At 48.0% G+C, this 25,257-nt stretch overlaps 1 protein-coding gene across 4 annotated transcripts in view; it reads left to right on the top strand.

The window, feature by feature from the left end:
* Positions 1-2,315: 2,315 nt before the first annotated feature.
* The window catches only part of EVC (EvC ciliary complex subunit 1), a 91,477-nt gene continuing 68,535 nt past the window's right edge, over positions 2,316-25,257 (top strand). Inside the window, exons 1-5 of one of the 4 annotated variants that reach the window (XM_065914440.1) lie at positions 2,316-2,947; positions 9,538-9,663; positions 15,697-15,780; positions 17,878-18,110; positions 19,532-19,616. In XM_065914440.1, coding sequence (XP_065770512.1) covers positions 2,774-2,947; positions 9,538-9,663; positions 15,697-15,780; positions 17,878-18,110; positions 19,532-19,616 — 702 coding nt within the window. In that variant the 5' untranslated portion in view covers positions 2,316-2,773. The remainder of the gene's footprint in view (positions 2,948-9,537; positions 9,664-15,696; positions 15,781-17,877; positions 18,111-19,531; positions 19,617-25,257) is intronic. The other 3 variants (XM_065914439.1, XM_065914437.1, XM_065914438.1) reach the window with 3 other exon arrangements.

Here is a 25,257-nt window from a genome sequence, read left to right on the forward strand (position 1 = left end):
TCACACCTCTTCAGTCTCCTGCTATCTGCAGTCTCAGGCCAGGAAGTCTGGTGCCTGTAGCCCCCTTCTCCTACCCCTCCAACAGGCCTTTCCTGACTTCACAGGGACAAGACAGTGGGGTTTGGGAACCTGAGAACTTATTAGACAAGCTTTCCGCATGGGGTTCACTGCCGTCAGTGGTACCCAGCATGTGCCAGGAGTGAGACAAGGCCAGAGGCTAAATGCTGGAGCATTAGTTCTTTTAGAGATTTAAAGGATGATTTCTACCTTCAAACAATTGGGTAATAAAGTAAAATGCAAACAACACTATTGTTACCGAGTCCAGGCTCCCTCTGCTCACCACACCAACAGGACAATGAATCTGAGACACAAGGTGTTGAGGCAAGGAAGACGACTATTTGGAAAGCCAGCTGATGGAGAAGACGACAGGTTAGTGTCCAAAAATAACCATCTTGTCAGGGCCTGGTTGTCTTTTATGGACCAGAATTGGGAGGGAGGTGAGGAAACAAAGTAAAAAGACTATTCAATCCTTGCAAATTCCCCTAGAATGGCAAGCCTTGGCAGGGGGATGTGTTAGTTTCACTTCCTAGCAGTCCTTCACAGATAGGCAGCTCAGGTTATCTCCCTGAAGCAGGCCATCATGTATGTTTATCATAACAAAAAAAGGCTAGAGTCACAGAAGCAGATCCAGTGTAAATTTAAAATTAGCCCTTCCTGATTACGCTATATTTTAAAGTTTTTATTTTGTATTGGGGTACAGCCAATTAACAAACAATGTTGTAAAAGTTTCAGGTGAACATTGAAGGGACCCAGTCATACGTACACAGTTATCCATTCTCCCCCAAATTCCCCTCCCATCCAGGCCACCCCATGACAATGAGCAGAGTTTCATGTGTCATACAGTAGGTCCTTGTTGGCTATCCATTTTAAACATAGCAGTGAAAGAACACTGTATTTTTAAAAAATAAAAGCCTGAGTATCCAAAGAAATAGCCAGCATAAAGCAAGAACTTCTGGTTTTTGCCCTCAGACATGTTCCCAAGAGTCTTGGAGATGCTCCTGGGGAAACATTTAAGAAGCACTGCGTGGCAGAGAGTGTGAGTCCTGAAGCCAGACAGATGCAGGTGTGACTCTATGTGCCCCGTTTCCTATTGCAAGACCTTGAAAGAGCCATGACTCCAGTCCAGCTGTCAGTTTCTTCACTTATCAAAAGTAAATCTACATAGTAGTTCCCATCTTGCCAGCTCGGAAGGAGTGAAGAGGAAGTGATGGGAAAACCCAGAAACTTGAGCTGGAAGTCCAGGTGAAGGACTTGAAACCCCTCTCTGTTGAAACAGATCCCTATGTTACCTCTGCTTTGGCCCTCATAGGGAATTAAGCTCCAAAGGGTAGAAGTGTGTGTGTGTGTGTGTGTGTGTGTGTGTGTGTGTGTGTGGTGTGTACCCTAACAGTTAGATTAAGCTCCGAAAGGTAGGGGTGTGTGTGTGTGTGTGTGTGACTGAGTGTGTGTGTGTGTGTGTACCCTAGAAGTCAGATTAAACTCCAAAGGGTAGGGGTGTGTGTGTGTGTGTGTGTGTGTGTATGTGTACCCTGGCAGATTAAATTCCAAAGGGTAGGGGTGTGTGTCTATGTGAGTGTGTGTGTGTGTGTGTACCCTAGCAGTCAGATCAAGCTCAAAAAGGTAGGGGTGTGTGTGTGTGTACCCTAGAAGTCAGATTAAACTCCAAAGAGTAGGGGTGTGTGTGTGTGTGTGTGTGTGTACCCTAGAAGTCAGATTAAACTCCAAAGGGTAGGGGTGTGTGTGTGTGTGTGTGTGTGTGTGTGTGTGTGTGTGTGTGTGTACCCCAGCAGCCAGAATGAGAGCTAGCATCAGTAAATGGTGCTTAAGGAAAGAACAGATGCTGAACTCATCTGCCTGTCTTGCTGCGAGATCCTCACTGCTGGACCTTGTCTGGCTGATGGCTGGCCAGGTGCTGGTTCAGACAGTAGGGTCTCTGGATAGGCTGAGTGAATGAGTGACCGCTTGGCATCTCCGTGGCTAGCCAGGGCTGGATGTAAGCATCTCCCTATAGGTTGTCTTAGAGCAAAGCATCGACCATCTCCGAAGAAACTAGCAGTAAACAGGAGTCTTCAGGCAAACAAGTTCAGAGGCAGGACCGGACTGTGCGACCCAAGGATGGCCAACTGCTAGAGGTCTGGGGCACGGCTGAGTCAGACCAGCAGTGAATCACTCACCCTGATCCTCGCCAGGAGGAGGGGCGCATGTAGTAACGCCCATCTCAGAAGGCTTAGAAGAAAGTTACTTGGATCATCAAGCTCAAGGCTTAACAAATCCTAAGCACTCGATAAACTTACTCGAGCAACACCCTCCTCGGGTGAGGACCTAGCTGAGGTCGTCTACCCAGCTGGAAATCGGAGCCCTCTGCAAAACAAGACTCCTCCCCAAAGGTTCTGCTGGCTGAGAAGCGCGCCTCTGGCCGGGCATGCTCAGTGCAAAAGGCAGGGCCGGAGGCGGGGGTGGCTCAAAGTTTGGAGCAGACGGTCCAGGCTCCTCCCTCCGGCTGGGCAGCTCCGGAAAGCAAGAGAGAAGCGGGAGGAGGAGGCTACACAGGCCGGAGAAGTAGACGGAGCTCACCGCGCCTCCCCGCCCCCGGCCCCGCCGGGACCCGGAGTCCGGCGGCGGGGACCCGCAGGGATGGAGCGCCGGGCGGCGGGCCGGGGCAGCGCGCGGCGGCGGGCGGGAGGCGGCGGGCCGGCCGCCTGAGCGCCCCCGGATGGCCCGCGGCGAGACGACCTGCGGGAGCGACGCGCGGCTGCGGCTGGGCCGGGACGCGGTGCGGCCCGCGCCCGCTCTGCTGGTCCCCGCCGTGCTGCTGGGCACCGCGCTCGGCCTCGGCCTCGGCCTCTGGCTCGGCTGCCGCTCCGCGCGCCCGCGTCTCCGGCACCAGGTGGGTCGGCCGGGGGCGGCCGGGTGTGGGATGCGAGGGCGCGGTCCCCCCTCGGCGCCGGGGTCCAGGCTTCCCCTTCAGCCTGATCACGGGCATCGCGCGCGCGACGGGTCCTGCCCTGGGGACGGGTGTTCGCCTTCTACTCCGGGAGGCGGCTGGAGACAGTAACTGCAGTGGGAGGCGGCCAAGTGACAGACGGGCTTTGGCTTGGGATTCCCCGGAAGGGTCCGCTCCATCCAACAACTGCCTGTGACGTTAGCCAATGAGATCTCCAGGCCGCAGTCTCCTCTGCAGCGTCAAGGATTTGCACTTAGATGGTCTGGGCTCACCGAGGTGGGCTGGAGGGCAGGGGATTCCCTCGCCTCCCCCAGTCCCTTATTCTGCTTCCTTTCTGTGTGGATCCCCCTGCAGCCCCCCTGGAGTGCGGGCTGCTGCATCAGCATGCACTCATCATTCCACACTGAAGTTTGCTGAGCACCTTCTACTGCTAGACATGGCTAGGGGACAGCAGTGTGCTCCTGTCTCTGGAGGAAGATGGAGTTGGACAGATTACTAGTAAACGTTTGATTGTAACACAGCCAGATGAGTTCTGTAATGGGGAAATGGAAACACTAGCATTTACTGAATGCTGGCTGTATGCTGGGTGCTGAGCATACTCTGCACCTGAATTCTCATGTCATTGAATTTCCAAAACAGCTTTGTGAGCTGGTTCCATTAATGTACCCATTTTGCAGATGAGGAAACTGAGGCACAGAGAGGTTAAATATCTTGTCAAATGACAGGTGTGTGTCTCACCCCAAAGCTACTGTATTGGGAATGGGTGGGATTGGTCACAGGTGGCTGCCTGAAGGGCATTAATGGATGCTTCGTGTGGCAGTTGTCATTATGGAATCAGATGTTGTGTGGAGGTATCCGGCATACAGCAGTCATTCCATCAGTGGTGGAATGATCACTGTTTTAGGTCTTTGCGGCTCGGATCTCCTTGAGGGATGAAGTCTGGTCAGATCTGAGCTAAGGTGGTTTGGTCTTGTTCCCCCCATTTCTGGCCCGTGTGAACAGGGTATGCAGTTAGCAGATGTAAGCCAGGTGACTTCAGAGAAGTGTCCTGCTGCAAAGAGATGATAAAGGTTAAAATTAACATAATGCAAGTCTCGTGTAGGAAAGTCTGGGTTGTCAGATCCTGCTGGTAATTAAGAGACATGGGCTTCTTGTGTGAAGAGGGCAGTCACATGTCAGAGCCTTCCGTGGGTGCCAGGCCCCTTGTCAAGGGTTTGCGGCTGTTTCCTTCTCTAGCCTCACTCCAGTGGAGGCTGTCATCCTTACTTTCCAGGTATGGATGTTGAGGCTCTGCAAGGTTGTTCTCTGTCCAGGGTCATGAAGAGTGACCAGTGGGCTGGACTTTACCTGCAGTCTTTCTGAATGCCTAAGTCAGAACTTTTCATCATCTGCTACCTGGTGAGGCAGGAGTTAGTATCTGTCTTAGTCTGCTTGGATGTCTATAACGAAAATACCATCCACTTGGTAACTGATGAACACAAACATGTCTCAGAGTTCAGGAGGCTGGAGGTCCAAGATCAGGGTGCCAGGATGGTTGGATTCTGGCAAAGGTCCTCTTTCTGGTTGTAGACGACTGATTTCTGCCTGAGTCTTCTCATGGCAGAAGGGGCAGTGGCTGGGGCCTCTTTTATCAGGGCACTAGTCCCATTCATGGAAGCACCATTCTTATGGTCTAATAGGTCCTTCCAAAGGTCCCACCTCCAAATACCATCACCTTGGGGGCTAGGGTTTCAACATATTAATTGACACGAGGGGTAAGGGACACAAGCATTCAGACCATAGAGTCACCCGCTTTGCAGCTAAGTCGAGGCTGACAGAGACTAAACAAACTGTCTGAGTTTGCAGAGCTAGTCAGTCACAGCTGTATTAGTCCAGTTGAGAGTGGTGGTGGGTTCGATCAGGTCTGTAGCCATGCAGGGTGTTCAGGGTCAAGGGTAGGACTGATGAGATTTTCTGATGGTTTGGATGTGACCTTTGCAATATTCTTTTCTAAATGTCCTCCGTTTCCCACCTCTAGTCTCTATTTCTAAAGAGCACATCTAACAATATGACTTCTGGTTAAAAACCTCCAGTGCTCCTGGCTGCCTACACAAGATCACATCGTTTCCTTGTATGGTGCAGAAGGTCATTGACCTTCCCTAGGGTATCCAGCATAGCACGCAGGTGTCTGTGTATCCAGCCACCCAGAATCCCCTTGATTCCCAGAAACCTCTGCACTTCTGCACGTCTGTTCTCTGCCTCTTGTCCCACTCATTCTTTAGATTGTTGTTGTTCAGTTGATGAGTCGTGTCCAACTCTTCGCAACCCTGTGGACTGCGCACGCCAGGCTCCTCTGTCTTTAACTATCTCCCAGAGCTTGCTCAAATTCATGTCCATTGAGCTGGTGATGCTATCTAACCATCTCATCCTCTGCCGTCCTCTTTTCCTTTTGCCTTCCATCTTTCCCAGAATCAGGGTCTTTTCCAGTGAGTCGACTCTTCACATCAGGTGACCAAAGTATTGGAGCTTAAGCTTCTGCATCAGTCCTTCCACTGAATATTCAGTGTTGATTTCCTTTAGGATTGACTGGTTTGATTTCCTTGCAGTCCAAGGAAGCCTCCTTTAGAACCCAGAGAGGAAACCATGTAGGCAACTGTTAACAACCCTCAGGCTGGAGCAGGCACTTCCTCCCTCACGGGTCCTGGGCTCCCTGTTCTCTGGTCCAGGTCACCCAGCTTGTAATTCTATCTTGCACCACTTTCCCTGCGTGGTATCTGTTTTATTAGTTTTGTTTATTTCATCATTAAAGCTTTGTTTGCATCGGAGTGACTAATGTGTCCGCGCCTAAGGGCTTGCCACGTCACTTCGGTCGTGTACAACTCTGCAACGGGCTCCTCTGTCCATAGGATTTCCCAGGCAAGAATACTGGAATGTGTTGATATTTCCTTCTCCAGGGGCTCTTCCCAACCCAGGGATTGAACCCGCCTCTCTTACATCTCCTGCTTTGGCAGGCAGGTTCTTTACCACTAGCGACTCATGCACATAATTTAAAAATGTTCCTTGGCAACCATTTCTCACTTCTCTGAAGCCATCTTGTTTGACTTTCGTTCAGCTGGCTGTTTTGGTCATTTACTTCCCATATCTAAATTACCTGCTGGTGCGGCTGCTTGACGTCCCACTGGAGAAGTGAGGAGTGATTTACTAATAGCTCTCTTTTCTCCCCCTCTCTTCATATCTACACCCTCCCCACCCACCATCACCACCTCCCTGTGTGGTTATGGGGTACTTTTAGTTAAATCAGCATTTGGTGTTTTCGTTATTGCAATTTTGTAAACATAATTCACTGTCAGCCAAGGATCTGCAGTGATTATGAATACTTTCCTTTTTTGCACAAGATTTTGTTTCCCCTGAAATTAATAATTACCCATTTTTTCATTTCCTTAAATTCTAAGTACATGTCATTGGTTTAACAATAAAGTCTCTCCCATTTATCTCCATTTCCTTTCAAGATATTTGAATATATTAGGTATTTGATCAACTTCCTCTTTTAGAAAAGCTTATCTCCCAAAAAACTTCTGAACTCTGCCATCTGAGCTGGTTGCCTCCAGACTGCTGCTATCTCAGAGTGAACCAGACCAGCAGCATCAGCATTATCGGGAGCTTGTTAGGAATGCCAGTTCTGGGGCCCTGCCCCAGACACACTGATGAGAATCTCTAGAGGCGGGTCCAGCAAGGTGTATTTGACAAGCCCTCCCATGATCCATTTGGCTTTTTTAAGTCATCCAATGACAGTATTAGAAATAACAAGAATACTAATATTTATGTGTCAATTTCCATGTTAAGCTGTTGTGTGTATAGGCATAATATTAATATGCTTGCTATCTCCAATACTGTCATTGGGTGATTTTTAAGAAGATACCTTCAGTTCAGTTCAGTTCAGTTGCTCAGCCGTGTCTGACTCTTTGCCACCCCATGAACTACAGCACGCCAGGCCTCCCTGTTCATCAGCAGCTCCCGGAGTCCACCCAAACCCTTGTCCATTGAGTCAGTGATGCCATCCAACCATCTCATCCTCTGTCGTCTTCTCCTCCTGCCCTCAATCTTTCCCAGCATCAGGGTCTTTTCCAGTAAGTCAGCTCTTCACATCAGGTGGCCAAAGTACTGGAGTTGCAGCTTCAACATCAGTCCTTCCAATGAACACCCAGGACTGATCTCCTTTAGGATGGACTAGATGGATCACCTTGCAGTCCAAGGGAGGCTCAAGAGTCTTCTCCAACACCACAGTTCAAAAGCATCAATTCTTTGGCACTCAGCTTTCTTCACAGTCCAACTCTCACATCCATACATGACCACTGGAAAAACCATAGCCTTAACTAGATGTACCTTTGTTGGCAATGTAATGTCTCTGCTTTTTAATATGCTGTCTAGGTTGATCATAACTTTTCTTCCAAGGAGTAGGCGTCTTTTAATTTCATGGCTGCAGTCACCATCTGCAGTGATTTTGGAGCCCAGAAAAATGAAGTCAGCCACTGTTTCCACTGTTTCCCCATCTATTTGCCATGGAGTGATGGACCGGATGCCATGATCTTACTTTTCTGAATGTTGAGCTTTAAGCCAACTTTTTCACTCTCCTCTTTCACGTTCATCAAGAGGCTCTTTAGTTCTTCACTTTCTGCCAGAAGGGTGGTGTCATCTGCATATCTGAGGTTATTGCTATTTCTCCCAGCAATCTTGATTCCAACTTGTGCTTCATCCAGCCCAGTGTTTCTCATAATGTACTCTGCTTATAAGTTAAATAAGCAGGGTGACAATGTACAGCCTTGACGTTCTCCTTTTCCCATTTGGAACCAGTCTGTTCTTCCATGTCCAGTTCTAACTGTTGCTTCCTGACCTGCATACAGGTTTCTCAAGAGGCAGGTCAGGTGGTCTGGTATTTCCATCTCTTTAAGAATTTTCCACAGTTTATTGTGATCCACACAGTCAAAGGCTTTGGCATAGTCAATAAAGCAAAACAGATGTTTTTCTGGAACTCTCTTGCTTTTTCAATGATCTAGTGGATGTTGGCAATTTGATCTCTGGTTCCTCTGCCTTCTCTAAAACCAGTTTGAACACCTGGAAGTTCACGGTTCACGTATTGCTGAAGCCTGGCTTGGAGAATTTTAAGCATCACTTTACTAGTGTGTGAAAATACCTTAGGAAGGGTTTCTATTGTGAACTAGTTGATCTTCATTATTTGTGGATTCGGTGTTTTCACATTTGCCTGCTTACTAAAATTTATTTTGTAATCCCCCCAATGGCCACTTGGGGTGCTTTTGAGGTCCTTCCTGGATAGGAGCAGAAAGGAGAAACATGATTTGCCTGGCGTGCAGTTTCCAAATGAGATTGAACAAGGCCACACTGCTTCCTTGTGTCAACTCATACTGCCAACACGTGTCCTTTCCACGTTCTCTTAGTGACATACTTTTTTCTCATCTTTGTGCTTTTTGCTGGTGATTCTGTTGTTGAAAATGAAGTGTAGTGCTGAAGAGCTGTCTAGTGTTTCTAAGGACAAGAAGGCTGTGCTGTGCCTTATGGAGAAAATGCATGTGTTAGATCAGCTTTGTCCAGGCACGAGTTACAGTGCTGTTGGCTGTGAGTTCAAGGTTAATGAATCAGCAGTATGTTAAATCAGGCATCTTTAGACAGAGACACACATAAAAAAAAAGTTATTTATTGATTGGCTAATGAAAATATTTTCCAGTAGTCATGTATCAATGTGAGAGTTGTACCATAAAGATAGCTGAGCACAGAAGAATTGATGCTTTTGAACTGTGGTGTTGAAGAAGACTCTTGAGAGTCCCTTGGACTGCAAGGAGATCCAACCAGTCCATCCTAAAGGAGATCAGTCCTGGGTGTTCATTGGAGGGACTGATGACAAAGCTGAAACTCCAATACTTTGGCCATCTGATGCAAAGAACTGACTCACTGGAAAAGACCCTGATGCTGGGAAGGATTGAAGGCAGGAGGAGAAGGGGACGACAGAGGATGAGATGGTTGGATGGCATCACCAACTCGATGGACATGAGTTTGAGCAAGCTCTGGGAGTTGGTGATGGACAGGGAGGCCAGGCCTGCTGCAGCCTGTGAGGTTGCAAAGAGTTGGATACAACTGAACGACTGAACTGAACTGAACTGAATGTAAATGTTGTGGCCAGAATCCATGATAAGCTGTTACCCCCCCGCAAGGAGCTCACAGGCCACTGGGGTGGCCGTGGCGGTGGTGACCAACTCAGAAGAATGTGAAATGAGCCTTGATCCAAGTGTCGCTTCCAGGCCTGAGGACACTGAGATGGGGCAGTGGGGTATTGTCAGGAAGGTGATACCTGGCCAGCCTTGAAGGATGTGGCGCTGATTTCCAGGGGGCGTGGAGGGGAGCACTGCACACAGGGTCAGGCGGTGGAGGAGGGGCGGAGACCAGTAGACACGGCTGGGCCGTGGGGGGTTGATGGCTACTGCGGGCACCAGGCTGACCAACTCGGACATGCTCTCCCACTCACCTCCACCTTTGGGTTTTAGAAAGACGACACTCAGAGTCTGCTCAGGAATTTGGAGTCTAACATCCAGACCCCGTCGGCAGCTGGGTCCCCATCCAGGAGGAGGAAGAGAGAAGCACTGACTTCAAAGGATGAGGAGCCTCTGGACGTAAGTGGGGTGTTGGGGGTGCATTGGAGGAGGCTCATATAGGATGTGCTATGTCCAGGACACAGGTTATCCAGATGAGCCCCGACAGATCTCGTGTACCAATAGGCTTCTCTTGGAGGTATAACTTACACACCAGAAACACACAGATTTTCAACTTATAGTTTAATGAGTGACAAGTACACATGCTCCTGTCATTGAGACCCCAGTCAGGAATGTTCCTTTATTCCAGAAAGTTCTTTAGCACTCCCTGCACAGACAGCCACTGCTTCGATTTCCATTGGCATGATTGGTTTTGCTGCTCTAGGGTTTTACATGAGCGCAGTCACATGCTTTCTCGCGCCTGCTGGTCTAGGTCATTGCTGCACTGATTGGTCATTTGCCCCTTTCAATTGCTCAGTCTGCTGTGGGGATGTGTCACCAAGTGTGGGTTGGTTTCCATGCCTGTTATTCTGAACAAGGCATCTGTGAGTGTATGTAAGTGTGTTCTCATTTTGCTTTATTTCTTTTGAGTAAATATCTAGGAGTGAGAGTTCTTTTCCTCTGATGGAAGTGTTAAGAAATGGGTGTTCCCTATACCTTTCTTTTCGTCCCCTTGCCCCACGCCCCCCACCCTGGGCCAGCCCATCGGGTATCACTTCATACGTGAGCTCCATGGGTGAAGAGGGCATTTCTTCCAAAGAAAGAATGAGTGACTTCTAGCCACTTCCTAGTCCCTAGAAAGTACCACAGACTTCAGTCATCCAGCCTCAATTGCCAAAAGGTAAATATAGACATCTAGGTAAGGAGGGAGGGAAAGAGTGAGAAAGAAAGAGAGAAAGATGCTGGGAAAGGGGGAAAGATAGAACAAAGTTTCTTATTTAGCGTCTACTGGATTCTAGGCATTTTTACATATGTCATTTTTGACTGATGTAAACCGTCATGTGAATTCTCTCATGCAATCCTTTCAGCACTCCATGATATAGACCTTGTTTATATGCCCATTTTCCAGATGGGGAAACTGAGTCTTGTGGAGCCAGGCCACTGTCCTGAGCCTTAAAGCTGATATTTGAACCTGGGGATGGTTCAACTCCTGTCTAGGCGGGCTGCGTCCCCACACCCCCGTGGTCCCTGACACTCAGTCAGGGGCCTGAGTCTGCAGCCTCCGCTTACCAAAGGAGGAAAGTGGGCCGGGTGTTTTAAACCAAATTTCACCAAAAAGTTGGAAATCAATAGGGGAAGCTTCTGGATAAGCTGAAAATCCAGTTTTCGAGAGTCACACCCTGTCCATACTTCCCAAGGGTTCTGAAGACAGGGCTTCTCCTCTCAGCCCTGGGTGGGACTCCACGGAGGTTCGGAAGCCCCAGAGCTGCAGGGGAAGAGAGAGCGCCTGGCTGTTCCCAGAGCTGAGTCCGCCTTTCCTCGTCCGTGCTGTGTGTCTCCAGCTGGCTTGCTAAGCCTCTCTGTTTCCAGGTGCTTGCCTCTCCCAGTGTGTCTGCCTGAGTGCGTATCATTGCATCTACCTGCATGTCCATCTCTCTCTTTTTGCATCTCCACATGTCTCTGTGTGACAGTGTGGCTGTGGAATGTCTCTCTGTCTTAGTTTCTCTCTCTCCCTCATCTGTCTCTCTCATTCCCTCTGATCCCTCACCACGTAGGATTAAAACTCTGCTGACAGAAATGAAAACAAATATCCATGAGAAGACCTGTGGGCAAATATTGCTGACAGCCCTATTCACAGTAGCCCAAACTTGGAAACTCCAAATGTCCATCAGCTGATGAACAAATAATCACTCCATACCATGAAATACCGTTCAGTCATAAAAACAACACGGTGAACCTTGAAAATAGGATGCTAACTGAAAGAAACCGGTCACAAAAGACCACATGTCATAAGATTCCAAACATCTGAAATGTCTGGAATAGGTAAACTTAAAGAGACCAAAAGCAGATTGGTAGGGGTAGGGACAAGGGGTGGGAAGGTTAGGGGGGACAGCTAAAGGGTACAGGTACATTTTCAGGTACAAAATGACAAAAATGTTCTAAAATTGACTGTAGCAAGGGTTGCATGTATCTGTGAATACACCAAAAAGCATTAAATTGTACAATTTACATGGTTCAGTTGCATGAATGACATCTCAATACACCTCTTTGAAAAAAACTCTTCTCACACAGAAGACGACCTCAGATATGATGCACAAAACACTGGCTTTGGGATCCAGAATCCTGGAACCCAGGTCCAGCTCTGCCACCTGTGTTCTGTGTGATGTTAGGCAAGCGACACAATCTCTCTGAACCTCAGGGTTCTGAGCTTTGCGATGACAGTGGTGATGGCAGCCCCATAGGGTCACCCATGAATCCACTCTGGAAATCCTTCTAGCACAGAATGAATCAGTCTTTGCTGGGGAGCCCAGTCTCTCTGCCTCCCAGAAGGCTAACCCACTTCTTCCACCTAGTAATGTTTTACCCGTGAACTATTTAGCTGTGCCTCGCCGATGCCCATTATCTAGCTAATGATTGCCAAGAGTTAAAGATCTGCCCGTTCCAGTGACCGGCTTTGCCAAAATACCCCTGTCTCCAGCAGGGTGAGCTTGTCAAGGAATGAGGGCAGGGCTGACTTTAACAGGGCGATGAGCTGTAACCCTGACACCCTCCAGTGCCCAGAAAACCAAGGCATTTGGTGTCCACATTACTTCTTGCGTGAATTCTGTTTTGATAAATAGCTCACATTAGCCAAAAATACCCAGAAAATTCCAGAAGACTCTGAAGACTGCTGCTTCACAGCCTTGTCCTGTCCTTTGGCTTTGAAGAAGGGAGGAGTGGTGGGCACAGCTCCCCTCTGGATGCTTCTGTGCATTTGCTGAGAAGAGTACCTTTTGTGGGCGAGTGAAATGGTTTTTCTTTTCTGACAATTATGTTTTAATTCTCTGAATAATTGCATTGCTTCAGCTGAAGAAGTTTTACATTGTAAATCTGCACTACAGCCTATTTTCTGAATAATTGTGTTGCTACGGTTGGGGAGATGATCAGAATTTAGAGGACATCGGAACTTAATAAGAAGAGCTGTGGGAAACTGCAAACAGCCCAGGCTCCCGGTCCTCAGGTTCCACTTCTGCACATCTCAGGTGGACCCCTGCGTCTACATCCTTTGCTTCTCATATTATGTTTTTCCCTGAAGTGCAGTATATGTTTGGTGTCACCCCTTTAGAAGATGAACCCTGGAAGGCAGAGAACAATCCTTCCTCTCATTTTCCACCCCCTTCCATTCTGTCCTTTCTCTCCACCTCTGTTTGGAAGAAGTGTAAAAACACAGAGTGCCCTTTCTGTTTCTCATCTTCCCTTGAAGAAGTGTATCTTCTCTGGATTATCTCCGAGGCCAGCTTCATAGGTGGATGACCTCCCATGTGGTCACTGAGACCCTTTGCCCAGTAACCCCCTCCCTGTTTCTGGACTTTGCTGTCTTGAAATTCTTAATCACTTTTGACTAAGGACCCCTCCCACACACACGCACCCCGGTGCCTATTTTCATTTTGCACTGGGCCTCATAAAGTATGTCACCAGTTCTGAAGTCAGCCTTTTTGGTCTTATTGCCATACTCTTGTACCATTTTCCCAGCAAAGATTCAAGAGAGAGCGACTGATGGGCTGCTGTGGGCTGGGGGCAGCTATTCTGTATTCACTCAGATCCAAGGAAAGCCAGGAAGCGAGGGGAGTTGTATGGTTAAAAGCTTATTTGAGGGACTTCCCTGGTGGTTCAGTGGTTAAGAATATGCTTTTCAATGCAGGGGACACAGGTTCAATCCCTGGTCAGGCAACTAGGATTCCACATGCCTCAGAGCAACTGAACTTGAGTGCTCTAACTAGAGAAAGCTCACATGCACGCTGCAACAAAGAGTCTGTGCAGCCAAAATTTTAAAAAAAAAAAAAAAGAGCAGTCATTGTTTTAAAAAAAGGTTATTTGATTGCTTTAGGGAGACTGGATTGGAAAGTGTCCACCTCTGAGCCTTGCTTTACCTCTCTATAAAATGGGCATGATCATGATTGAGTGATAATGAAATGAGCAGACATGCATCAGATGGTAGCACATAGCAAGTCCTTGGTACATGCATAGGGAGTCAGGTAAGAGGCTGTTTCAGCCCATTGGGGTAAGTACGATGATGGCTTGGGCCTGAATTGTGGCCCTAGAGCGAGGCTTAGAAGGTTAGGTTGGTGGGATTCATGGTTGATTGGATGTGGCAGGGGTGGGAGTGACCAGTACCTCAGAATCTGACTTGTGTCCCTGGGGTGTGGTGAGGCTGACCTGGGGGCTTCTCCTCTGAACTCCCACTGACCTTGCAATTGCATGGCTCTTCCTCTTGTTCTCACTTCTGTCACGTGGAAGGAGACAGGATGGTGGCAGCTGAAGAGGAGAGCTAGGGAATCTGAGTTCAAGTCCCGATCCGGACATTTAATAGCTGTGTGACCTTGGGTGTACAGCTCAACCTCTCTGTGCCATCTTCTCCATCTGGGAAATGGCAGCATCCTTGGAAGTTTAAGGAGGTGGCGCATGTTGGTGAACGCCCCCCATTCTTGTCATCTAAGTCTGTTTTTGTAAGCAGTGGTAAAGAAACTGCTGGCCAGTGCAGGTAGACATAAAGACCTGGGTTTGATCCCTGGGTCGGGAAGATCCCCTGGAGGAGGGCATGGCAACCCCCTCCAGTATTTTGTCCTGGAGACTCCCATGGACAGAGGAGCCTGGTGGACTTCAGTCCATGGGGTTGCAAAGAGTCAGAGACGACTGAAGTGACTTAGCATACACGCAAGATAGAGACAGACACGACAAGACCTGGGGTCCTGCCACAGAGCTTGCTTCTGTCCCGCTCAGAAGGGCATTGTGGTGAAATCCTCTCTGAAGACGGGTACAAACCACATCACAGGCTCTGCTGGGTGCTGTTTCGATGTCTCACGTCGTGAGGAAGTGATAAGTTCTGTATTCCCTGTGATAGGGTATGTGGTTCCAAGGAGAACGCGGCAATTGGCAATCAGTCCTTTGTTATGGAGTTGTTTTTTTTAAAGATTTAGTAGAATCTCAGCTGAGATTCCTCCTGGCCTGGAGGGCCAGGCTCCTGGCTGTCTGCTTGACTTCATTCTCCCACTGGATGTGTCCAAGCCCTTATTCAGCACTGACCATGCAAAGCACAGGGGTGACCCTAACAGGAGAATGATGCAGAGAGGATGTGGGGCCGTAGAGCAGGCTACAAGTCAGTCTGTCCAGCTATGTCAGGGAGATGGTTCCTGAGCAGAGGTCGATGGCAGCTCTTTACTACTGAGACTCACAGTGGTCCATCGCCTCGCTTGGGCTCTGTTCCAGCATCTCCACTGGGACTTTGTCCGCATCCATGCCGTCCCTGGGGGAGATAGGCTACCTGCTTCCTGTCTGGGAAGACGGAGGCTCAGAAGAGTGAAAAGATCTGCCCAAGCACTTCTTTTCATTTTACGGTCCAATCCAAAGCCTTGCATGAATATTACCACACATAAGTTTTTATACACTTGGTAGTGCTAAAAGTATTTCTTTTCTTATTCCACAAAAAGGTGACTCACAACTTTTAGGAAAACTTTTGATGTTGTCATGTTATTTAAATCTTTGTTTTTTCCAAAGCTGAAGACTTGGAATTAAAAGAAGAAAGTGCTTTGTAACATCTGTCCATTCATCCCTTCGCCCATCTGTACCTCTGTCTCTCCCACATCCATCTGTACTCCCATCTATCCATCCATCCCTCCACCTGCCCATCCATGTGTCCATCTGTCCATCCATTAGTGTATCCCTCTGTCCATCCATTCATCCACTTGCCCCTCTATCCATCCATCCATCTACCTGCCACATCCATTTGTCTGTCTGTCCATCCATCCATCCATCCATCCTCCAAGCAAGTGAGCATTACTTGGCTCTAAATGTGCTTATTACGGTCCCTTCCCAGGGCCATTGTTACCAACAGGATGTGGCACTTTGGAAACTCGGTGGTTTGTCCTTCATTTCACCAAAAGCCTCCCCATGCCATTTATTCTTTCTTTTTCCCAGGAATACGAGCCGTCTTTCAACAGCAACATCACAGCATTTGCGCTGAAGGCAAAAGTCGTCTATCCCATCAATCAGAAGTTCAGGGTAAGCGTCCTGAGCTGTCTTAGAAATGCAATTTACCAGTAATGGGCAGGAGATTGGGGTAGGAGGGCAGAGACGCAAATGTGCAATTTGGGGTCCTATTTGAGGATTTTCTGGCAAGCCATTTTAATAGGGATAATTTTGTGGCTTTGTAATGGAGCATGACTTTAGAGTGAATCCATTTTATGACGGTGTTATCAAGTGCAGGGTATGCCCATGGTGGAGCAAAGTATTCTCATGACACCAGGTGACAGCACAGTAGGGCAGAATCCACTCTCCTCTTTCAACACTAACACAAATACTGATGCTGATACAAGTTACTAACATTACTCCTCATTCAGAGAGCCCAGGACTCATGTCAGCAGCTGACACTTAACTGAACACTTACTGTGGGGTCAGCATAATGCTCAGTATCTGTCATACATTAGGTGTTTCAGTGGTCCTTGCCACGTTCCTGTAAGGTAAATAATACCGTTATCTCCACTTGATGCACAAGGAAACTAAGGCCCAGAGAAGCTAATGACCTGTCTGAGGTCATGCTGCAGAAAGTGGTAGGGCCAGAGTCGTACCCGCAGGTCTTACCTGCGGAGCCAAGAGTTCACACCCGGGGCCAGGCATTTTGCAGAGGGCAGCATAATTCCTAATGCTTCAGGGAGCCCTCGGCCTAGGAGATGCTCCATGAAATTAGGAGTTTCCTGGTCGAGTAAGCTGAGGAAAGGACAGCCTGCTCTCCTAGTGATGAAGAGGACAGGCTTGAACCTAGCTCCCAGCTCAGCTGTTTACTCCTAGCCATTTCCTGACTTCTCAGGGCCTCAGTTTCTTCATAAATTAAATGGGGATAAAGAGCCCTCCTGCCTCACCTAGTTGTCTTGAGGGTTAGATGGAGTATTGGGCATAGGACTTAGAACAGTTTTTGATGTCTACACACTCCGTACATGTTCAGTTTTTTAAATTATTATTTGCTTTTGAGGACAGCAGAGCATATCGAAAGCTCTGAGAATTCCTGCACCAAAGAAATAATTCCAGGGACCTCCTTGGCGGTCCTGTGGTTAAAACTCCATGCTCCTGAAAAGGGACACGGGTTCGATCCCTAACTGGGGGACTAAGACCCCACAAGGTGTGACACAGCCAAAAAGGGGGGGGAGAATGATTCTACTTTGTTCACACAGACTTTCCTAAACTAATTTTTCTGTGGAACACTCACAGTGAGCAGTAACTGCTTATAGTTCATGGAACTGCTTCCTGGACACACACTGGGCACCACTTCCTTCACTATCTGGTGGGTGGGTGATAGCATGAAACTCCCAGACTCAGGGCGTTAATTCATCATGAGTACCTGTGCTGGGCAGCCTCGGTGGTGGGCACTGCAGATTATCCAGTGATCAGGAGGTCACTGTCCTTACCTGGAGGCCCTCCCAGCCCTGCAGATCTTGTAGGACAGTGTGTGATAGCAGGCAGGACAGAAATGACCCAGGACCTGTGGAATCCAGCCTGAGCTGGGCTCGGAGAGCAGGGAAGGAAGATGCAGGGGTCTGTGTCTGGAGGGAAGGAGGTTTCAGTTCCGCAGATGTTGAGTCAGGGGAATTTGTGGCAGGGGAACCAGAGTCTGGAAAGGCCCAGAAGCATGGAACAACAGTGAGAGTTTGAGCTGGCCACCAGCTCAGTGCCCTCTGGGCACGCACCTCTGGGAGCAGCAGAATTGAGGCTGGACACATGGACGGCTGATGTTTGCTGAGCCCTCCAGCTGTGCCAGGCAGTAGGCTGGGTCCTTGTGTGGTCACGGCAGGGGGCAGGGGCTTGCGTTCCTTGATAAGGAAGGTGGGTGGACAGAGCAGGCGTGGGGTCTGAGAGCTGGTGGGGAGGAACCTGCTGCAGAGGGGCTGGCCTCCAGGGACGAGTGATGAGACAGGAGCTGTGATGCGGGTCCCTGGGGCCATGGCCATGCCCCCGGGATAGAAGCTGCAAAATCCACCCACACCCTCCCCATCCTCCCTGGCCTGGCCTCCCTGGGATCCACTGCGTGTGTCATGGTAGAATTACAGAAACGCGCTGGTGATGGATCATGTGGACTGAGAGGTCACTTTGTTTCCTGTTCCCCAGCCTCTGGCCGACGGTTCCTCCAACCCATCTCTGCATGAAACCTTAAAGCAGGCCGTCCTGCCGAACCAGCCGCTGGAGGCATCCCCTTCCAGCAGCCTGGGGAGCCTGAGCCAGGCCGAGAAGGACGACTGCAGCTCCTCTTCCAGCGTCCACTCGGCCGCCAGCGACGACAGGTTCCTGGGTCGCAGCTTCCTCGGGGCGAGCAGCTTCCCCGAGGTGCTGACCTGTGAGAGGTGAGGAGGGGGCAGGTGGAGGACTCAGACCGACAGGCCGTATCCTGGTCAGTGGAGGAAATGGAGGCCCAGAGTGGTTAAGGACTCAGCCATGGACACACAGCGACCTGGTGTCAGAGCTGGAGCTGAATGTGTGCCGTTGGCTGGCAGAGGGGTTAGGGAACCCGGCCTGGGTCCTGGGGAGAGACAGGAAGGCCTCATCTAATCACTGACCTGCCTCATGCCCTGCATAGCAGCGGCTGGCACTGGTTAAATGCCTTCTGCATACAAAATATTAAGCACTTTGCAGAGATTATCTCGTGAGCAAGAAGACCAGGTCTGTCTTATTCACAGCTGTGTCCTACCAGCCAGTGGGAGCCCGAGACAGGTGCAGTGATGAATAAATATTCATGAATCAAATAATTAATTCCTCTTAACAGCCCTCAGTCATTAAGGTTGTGAAGTAGATGCTAATATTGCCTTCATTTTACAAAGAATAAAATGAGAACCAGAGAGGCTGAGTGACTTGCCCAAGGTCACACAGCAGGTGAGTGTTATAGCTGGGTTTGACCCTGATGCCTTGTTTTTAGCAGTCCACACTCTACATTGCCAAAGTGCCCAGTCCGGAGCAGAGTTCAGCACAAAGTAGTTATTCAGTAAAGGAGTCAGTAGATTTGTGCGTTGGTCCTCAGGCCCCTGTTGGCTCTGAATTTCTGTAAGTCCCCACGGGCGTCGGGTGAGATGAGCAAGGCACACCTGGCTCAGGGCTGTGGGGAGAGAGAGTGGGCTCAGAAGATGTTGACCCTGGAGGGGGCCCCAGAAAGGTGGGATGTCACTGACTTGGAGCTTTCTTGGCTCCCCTGCCAGGCTGGAAAGGGATTGATCTGAGCATTTGGATGAAGAGAACTCGTAATAGCTCAGGTGGGAGTGTAGTATTTAAAACGCCTTTGCTTGTGTAGGAGAAAAAGTCAAAGGGCTTTATCTACATGCTGTCATTTATCTGCCCCTATGACCACATGATTGCTACTAGGTTTCTCTGACTGTTGATTTCCTGAGTCAATTTTCCCATCTGTAAAATAGGCACGAGAATGTGTACATGATGGCAGAGGGGAAGGACGACACTTGATGCTAGACCTGAAAATGCCCGGGGCGGGGCCAGGGGAACTGTTCATTTTTCTTACCTTCCATCTGTTCCTGTCTCCTGTCTTTGATTCTCGAGCAGCTGTACCCTTCTGACCACAGGTGGGTTTCAAATATCTTCTTTGATTTCTCCTAAGCACCTCGGGTGGCTGTGAGGAATCTTAGCGCACTGCCGAATTTAACATCTGGAGTCAGGATGCACTGTGGCTTGTCCTGAGCAGGGAAGTCCTGATAACTCGGTAACCTCAGGCCCCACTTCAGATCCTCTGAAACTCTCTTCTGTTTCTCTTTGCACTTTTCAGTGTGGACCTTGACTTGTGTATCTACAACCTTCACTTAAAAGACCTGCTGCAGTTGGACGCGGCCTTGAGGCAGGAGAAGCACATGGTAGGTGGGGTGCTCAGGACCCAGAGACCCGCCCTCCGTGTGCGTGGCATCCTGGGGACACTCGGGAAACAGGCATCAGTGCCAGTGGAGCCACCACAGGGGGAGGGAGAGAGAGATTAGGCATCCCGCAACAAAATGCAAACACAAATCTTGCCTGCAGGTGGGATACAGCACTGTGGGGGTTAAGGACTTCCCTGGTGGCTCAGTGGTAAAGAATCCGCCTGCCGATGCAGGAGATGTGAGTTCAATTCCTAGGTCAGGAAGATCCCCTGGAGAAGGAAATGGGAACCCACTCCAGTATTCTTGCCTGGGAAATCCCGTGGACAGAGGAGCCTGGTGGGCTACAGTCCATGGGGTCGCAAAGAGTCGGACATGACTGACTTCACTACTACACACTAGGCCTGGGGGTATCACACAAGTGGTTATGTTAAATCTCATACCACCCTGCAAGGTAGGTGCCATTATTCTCTCCACTTTACAGATGGGGAAACTGAGGCACAGAGAGGAGACAGGCCCTAAGTCATGAAGTGCTAAGTTGGGGCTGAGATGTGTAGTTGTCTGAGTGAAGACAGGAGAAATCAGGGCAATGGACATCAGGAAACAAGATAGTCTCTGCCAGGCACACATGAATCCACACTGGATCCAAGCCACAGGAAGTCAGAGGAATAAGTCCCACTGCAGTACAGAGCCCCCTGGCTTAGCCAGGCAGCAAGGCCACTGGGGCTAGAAGAGGAATTACCGGGACTTCTCTGGTGGCCCAGTGGTTAAGACTCCACCCGCCTCATGCAGGGGGCCCTGGTTCTATCGCTCCCTGGTCAGGGAACTGGATTCCCACGTGCTGCAGCTAAGACCTAGCACAGCCAAATAAAACAAATGTTTTTTTTTTTTTTAAAAAGGAATTATTTCTCCTTGAGACACATCCTATGAATTACCGAGTGAGGGAGGAGACCTCATGAGAAAAGGGAGGAGGGAGAAGACCTGTTGGGAAGAGAAGGGGAGGGGTAGATGGAGAGAAAGATAGACAGGCACAGATAGGCCCACAGGTGCTTCGTTAGAAACTGGAAAAATAAAAGGATATCCAATTGAGTATAAAACAGAAAGAAGTTTTGCTCTGTGTGAGCAGAACAAGCATCATGATTGGGTCCCAATATGTGAAATCACATATCACCCTAGGATTCCAGAAATCAAGCCCCACAGATACCCTGCCGAAGCCCAGGTATATGAGACACTCACCCTCCTGAAGTGCAGCTTGCATCGGTCACACCTGGTCCTGCTTGGGGGCATGTGGCCCTGGTGATTCTCTCCAAGGCTCTGCTCCCTGGGGGTGATTGTTTCTGTGTTCAGAGCCCCACCCAGCTGGTGAGGGATGTGGTCCTGGCCAGCCTCACCCCTGGAGCAGTCAGCGAATGCCCAAGCAGGGAAGCAGCCTGTTGTTTGGACAGAGCATTCACCATCACTCATCTGCCCATCTTCCCTGCGGGTAGCCTCCCCACCTTGCTGGGCGGTGCCTGCCTTTATGGAGCCTACTGTTCAGGGGGAAGATGGCAATCAAAAGACTGTACAAAATGCACAGAGGCAAAAAATATGACAAAGCAAATAAATGATGGAGTACCATGAGAGTGTATAAGAGACGACCTGAGGGTGTGTAGGCTTTGAGGAGGTGATCAGACTTCCATGGAGGGAGACACTTAAACTGGAACTGGGAAAGTTCCAAGAGCACCAGAAACAAGAACTTCCAGATGTTCAAGCTGGATTTAGAAAAGGCAGAGGAACCAGAGATCAAATTGCCAACATTCTTTGGATCATCGAGAAAGCAAGAGAGTTCCAGGAAAACATCTACTTCTGCTTTATTGACTATGCCAAAGCCTTTGACTGACAGGATCACAACAAACTGTGGAAAATTCTTCAAGACATGGGAATACCAGACCACCTGACCTGCCTTCTGAGAAATCTGTGTGCAGGTCGAGAAGCAACAGTTAGAACTGAACATGGAACAACACACTGGTTCCAAATAGGAAAAGGAGAACAGCAAGGCTGTATATTGTCACCCTCCTTATTCAACTTATATGCAGAGTATATCATGAGAAACGCTGGGCTGGATAAAGCACAAGCTGGAATCAAGATTGCTGGGAGAAATAGCAATAACCTCAGATGACACCAGATGCAATAATCTCAGATGCAGATGACACCACCCTTATGACAGAAAGTGAAGAGGAACTAAAGAGCCTCTTGATGAAAGTGAAAGAGGAGAGTGAAAAAGCTGTCTTAAAACTCAACATTCAAAAATGAAGATTGTGGCATCTGATCCCATCACTTCATGGCAAATAGATGGGGAAACAGTAGAAACAGTGACAGACTTTATTTTTGGGAGCTCCAAAATGACTCCTGGTGGCGACTGCAGCCAAGAAATTAAAAGACACTTGCTCCTTGGAAGGAAAGCTGTGACCAACCTACACAGCATATTAAAAAGCAGAAACATTACTTTGCCGACAAAGGTCTGTCTAGTCAAAGCTATGGTTTTTCCAGCAGTCATGTATGGATGTGAGAGTTGGACTGTAAAGAAAGCTGATTGCTGAAGAATTGATACTTTTGAACTGTGGCATTGGAGAAGACTCTTCAGAGTCCCTTGGACTGCAAGGAGATCCAACCAGTCCACCCTAAAGGAAATCAGTCCTGAATATTCATTGGAAGGACTGATGCTGAAACTGAAGCTCCAATACTGTGGCCATCTGATGTGAAGAACTGACTGATTGGAAAAGACCCTGATGCTGGGATAGATTGAAAGCAGGAGGAGAAACAGACAACAGAGGATGAGATGGTTGGAAGGCATCACTGGCTCGATGCACATGAGTTTGAGCAAGCTCCGGGAGTTGGTGATTAACAGGGAAGCCTGGCGTGCTGCAGTCCATGGGGTCACAAAAATTCAGACATGACTGAGCGGCTGAACTGAAGAATCAGAAACTTGGGTTCTAATCCACCCTTTGACACTTATCAGCTGTGTGACTGTGGGTAAGTTACTTCCCCTCTCTGGGCCACTTTAAAATAATATGCTTCCATCTCTTACTCTATGGAATTATGGAGTTAAGTGGTCCCACTTTGAAAAGTCTCTGTGGATACATATATCTATGGCTGATTCATGTTGGTGCTTGGCAGAAGCCAGCACAATATTGTAATTATCCTTCAGTTAAAAATAAAAGAAAATTTAAAAAACACACAGAAAAGAAAAGTCTCTGTGGGCAAAACTCTGGGCTCTTTTGGGATGTGTAACCAGCATCATTACAGTGTCATTTATGAAGCATTGATACTCTGCTAGGCTACACACTTTAAATGTCTGATCTCATGGAAACCTCACTGCTGTTTTACTCATGAAGAACCTGAGGCTCAGAGAGGTCGATCAGTTGCCCAAGATCACATAGCTGGTAAATGGCAGAGTCAGAACCCAAATGAAGTTTGTCTGAGTACAAGGTCAATGTATCCTCAGAGCCCAGAACAATGCCCTGCACAGAGTAGGTGCTCATTAGAAATGTGTCTGGCTGAAATCAACATCACGCTGGGAGAAGTGTTTTCTAAGCCTGGCCTTCCATTCTTTGCAGGGCATGTCTTCACGTGTGCAGGACCTAGAGAAACACAGCGGGGAGGAGAGAGCCATGTTACACAAAGACGTCAAATTTTGTTCCTCTGGTAGAGATTTGTTATCACAGGTCAGATTTCAGAAGTGACTCAGACCAGAAGCAGCCAAGAAGCTTAGAGCTCCCTGACAGCCCTTGAGGAAGACAGGGGTGCTGGACTTGTCTAGGAGGTGGAGTTGTCATCTTTAAAAGCAGAATGACAGAGATGAAAATAGATTAGGGTCTATGGGAAGAGGGTGGCTACTGTCAGACGAGCAGCAGGACTGGGGGTTTCTCCTGGTGCTGGAAGATTCTCTGTCTTGTTTGTGGCAGTGGTTATAGGAATCTATTGTTGTTTAGTCACTAAATCCTGGCAGACTCTTTTGCGACCTCCTGGACTGTAGCCTATCAAGCTCCTCTGTTCATGGGATTTCCCAGGCAAGAACACTGGAGTAGGTTGCCATTTTCTTCTCCAGGGAATCTTCCCAACCCAGAGACTGAAGCCATGTATTGGCAAGTAGACTTTTTACCACTGAGCCACCTGGGAAGCCCCTAGGAATACATGAGGTAAACATGCATGCACGCATGCACACACACATGCACACACAAATGAGAGCCTGCAAAAATGCATGCACACACAAATGAGTGCCTGCAAAAATGGATGAAAAATGAGTAAGGTCAGTTAACTGTATTGGACCTATGTCGATTTCCAGGTTTGATATGATATTAATACCACAATGATGTAAGATAGCAGACCTGGGGGTGAAGTACACAGAACTCTACTGTTCTTGCACCTTCCTCTAGGTCCATAATTATTCTAAATTGAAAACTTTTTAAAATTTAAAGAAATGGGACAAGACCAATAAACATTACTGTTTCAGTTTGGGTTCAAAAAGAAAGTAGATTTGAAATATCCTGAGAAAAGAATGTTACTTTACATAGCCTTAGACTTCAGTAGATAGAAAGCCAGGTCAACTTTTATCTTCTTAAAGCTTATTAGTATTGGCAAGCATAATGAAGCCACAAAAGAAGTCCCAATAAATTTAAGGTCAAAATCATGTCAAGCATCTTTTCCAACCACAGTTGTATGAAACTAGAAATCAGTTACAGGCATACCTTGGAGATATTGTGGGTTTGGTTTCAAATGACTGCGGTAAAGTGAATGTCATAGTAAAGTGAGTCATGTGAGTTTTTGGTTTCCCAGGGCATATGAAAGTTATATTTACACTATACTGTTGTTTATTAAGTGTGTGATGCGTATCTGAGAGAACAATATGCATATCTTAATTTTAAAATAGTTTGTTATTTTAAAATGCTGACCATCGTCTGTGCCTTCAGCAAACTGTAATCTTTTTGCTGGTAGAGGATTTGAAATATTGCAAGACTTACCAAAATGTGACACAGAGCCACAACGTGAGATAATGCTGTTGGAAAAGTGATGATGAAATACTTGCTCAGCACATGGTTGGTACAAATCTTCAATCTGTAAAAATGAAATGTCTGCAAGGTGCAATTAAAGCAGAGTTCAATAAAACTAGGGATACCTGTACAGAAAGACAGCTGGAAAAATCACAAATATGTGACTATTAAATACTGTGCTACTGAGCCACCAATGAATCAGTGAAGAAATCAAAGGAGAAATTGAAAAATATTTTGAGACAAATAATAGTGGAAATAAAACTTGGCAAAATCTGCGGAATGCAGCATAAGCAGTTCCTAGGGGGAAATTCGTAGCCATCCAGGCTCACCTCAGAAATCAAGAAAAATCTCAGATGAACAATCCAACTTTACACCTGTAGGAACTAGAAGAAGAAAAAGAGAAGCCCAGAGTTTACATAGCCTTAGACTTCAGTAGATAGAAAGCCAGGTCAACTTTTATCTTCTTAGAGCTTATTAGTATTGGCAAGCATAATGAAGCCACAAAAGAAGTCCCAATAAATTTAAGGTCAAAATCATGTCAAGCATCTTTTCCAACCACAGTTGTATGAAACTAGAAATCAGTTACAGGCATACCTTGGAGATATTGTGGGTTT

The sequence above is a fragment of the Muntiacus reevesi genome, chromosome 22 (genome assembly GCF_963930625.1).
Source record: "Muntiacus reevesi chromosome 22, mMunRee1.1, whole genome shotgun sequence".
NCBI classification, from domain to species: Eukaryota; Metazoa; Chordata; class Mammalia; order Artiodactyla; family Cervidae; genus Muntiacus; species Muntiacus reevesi.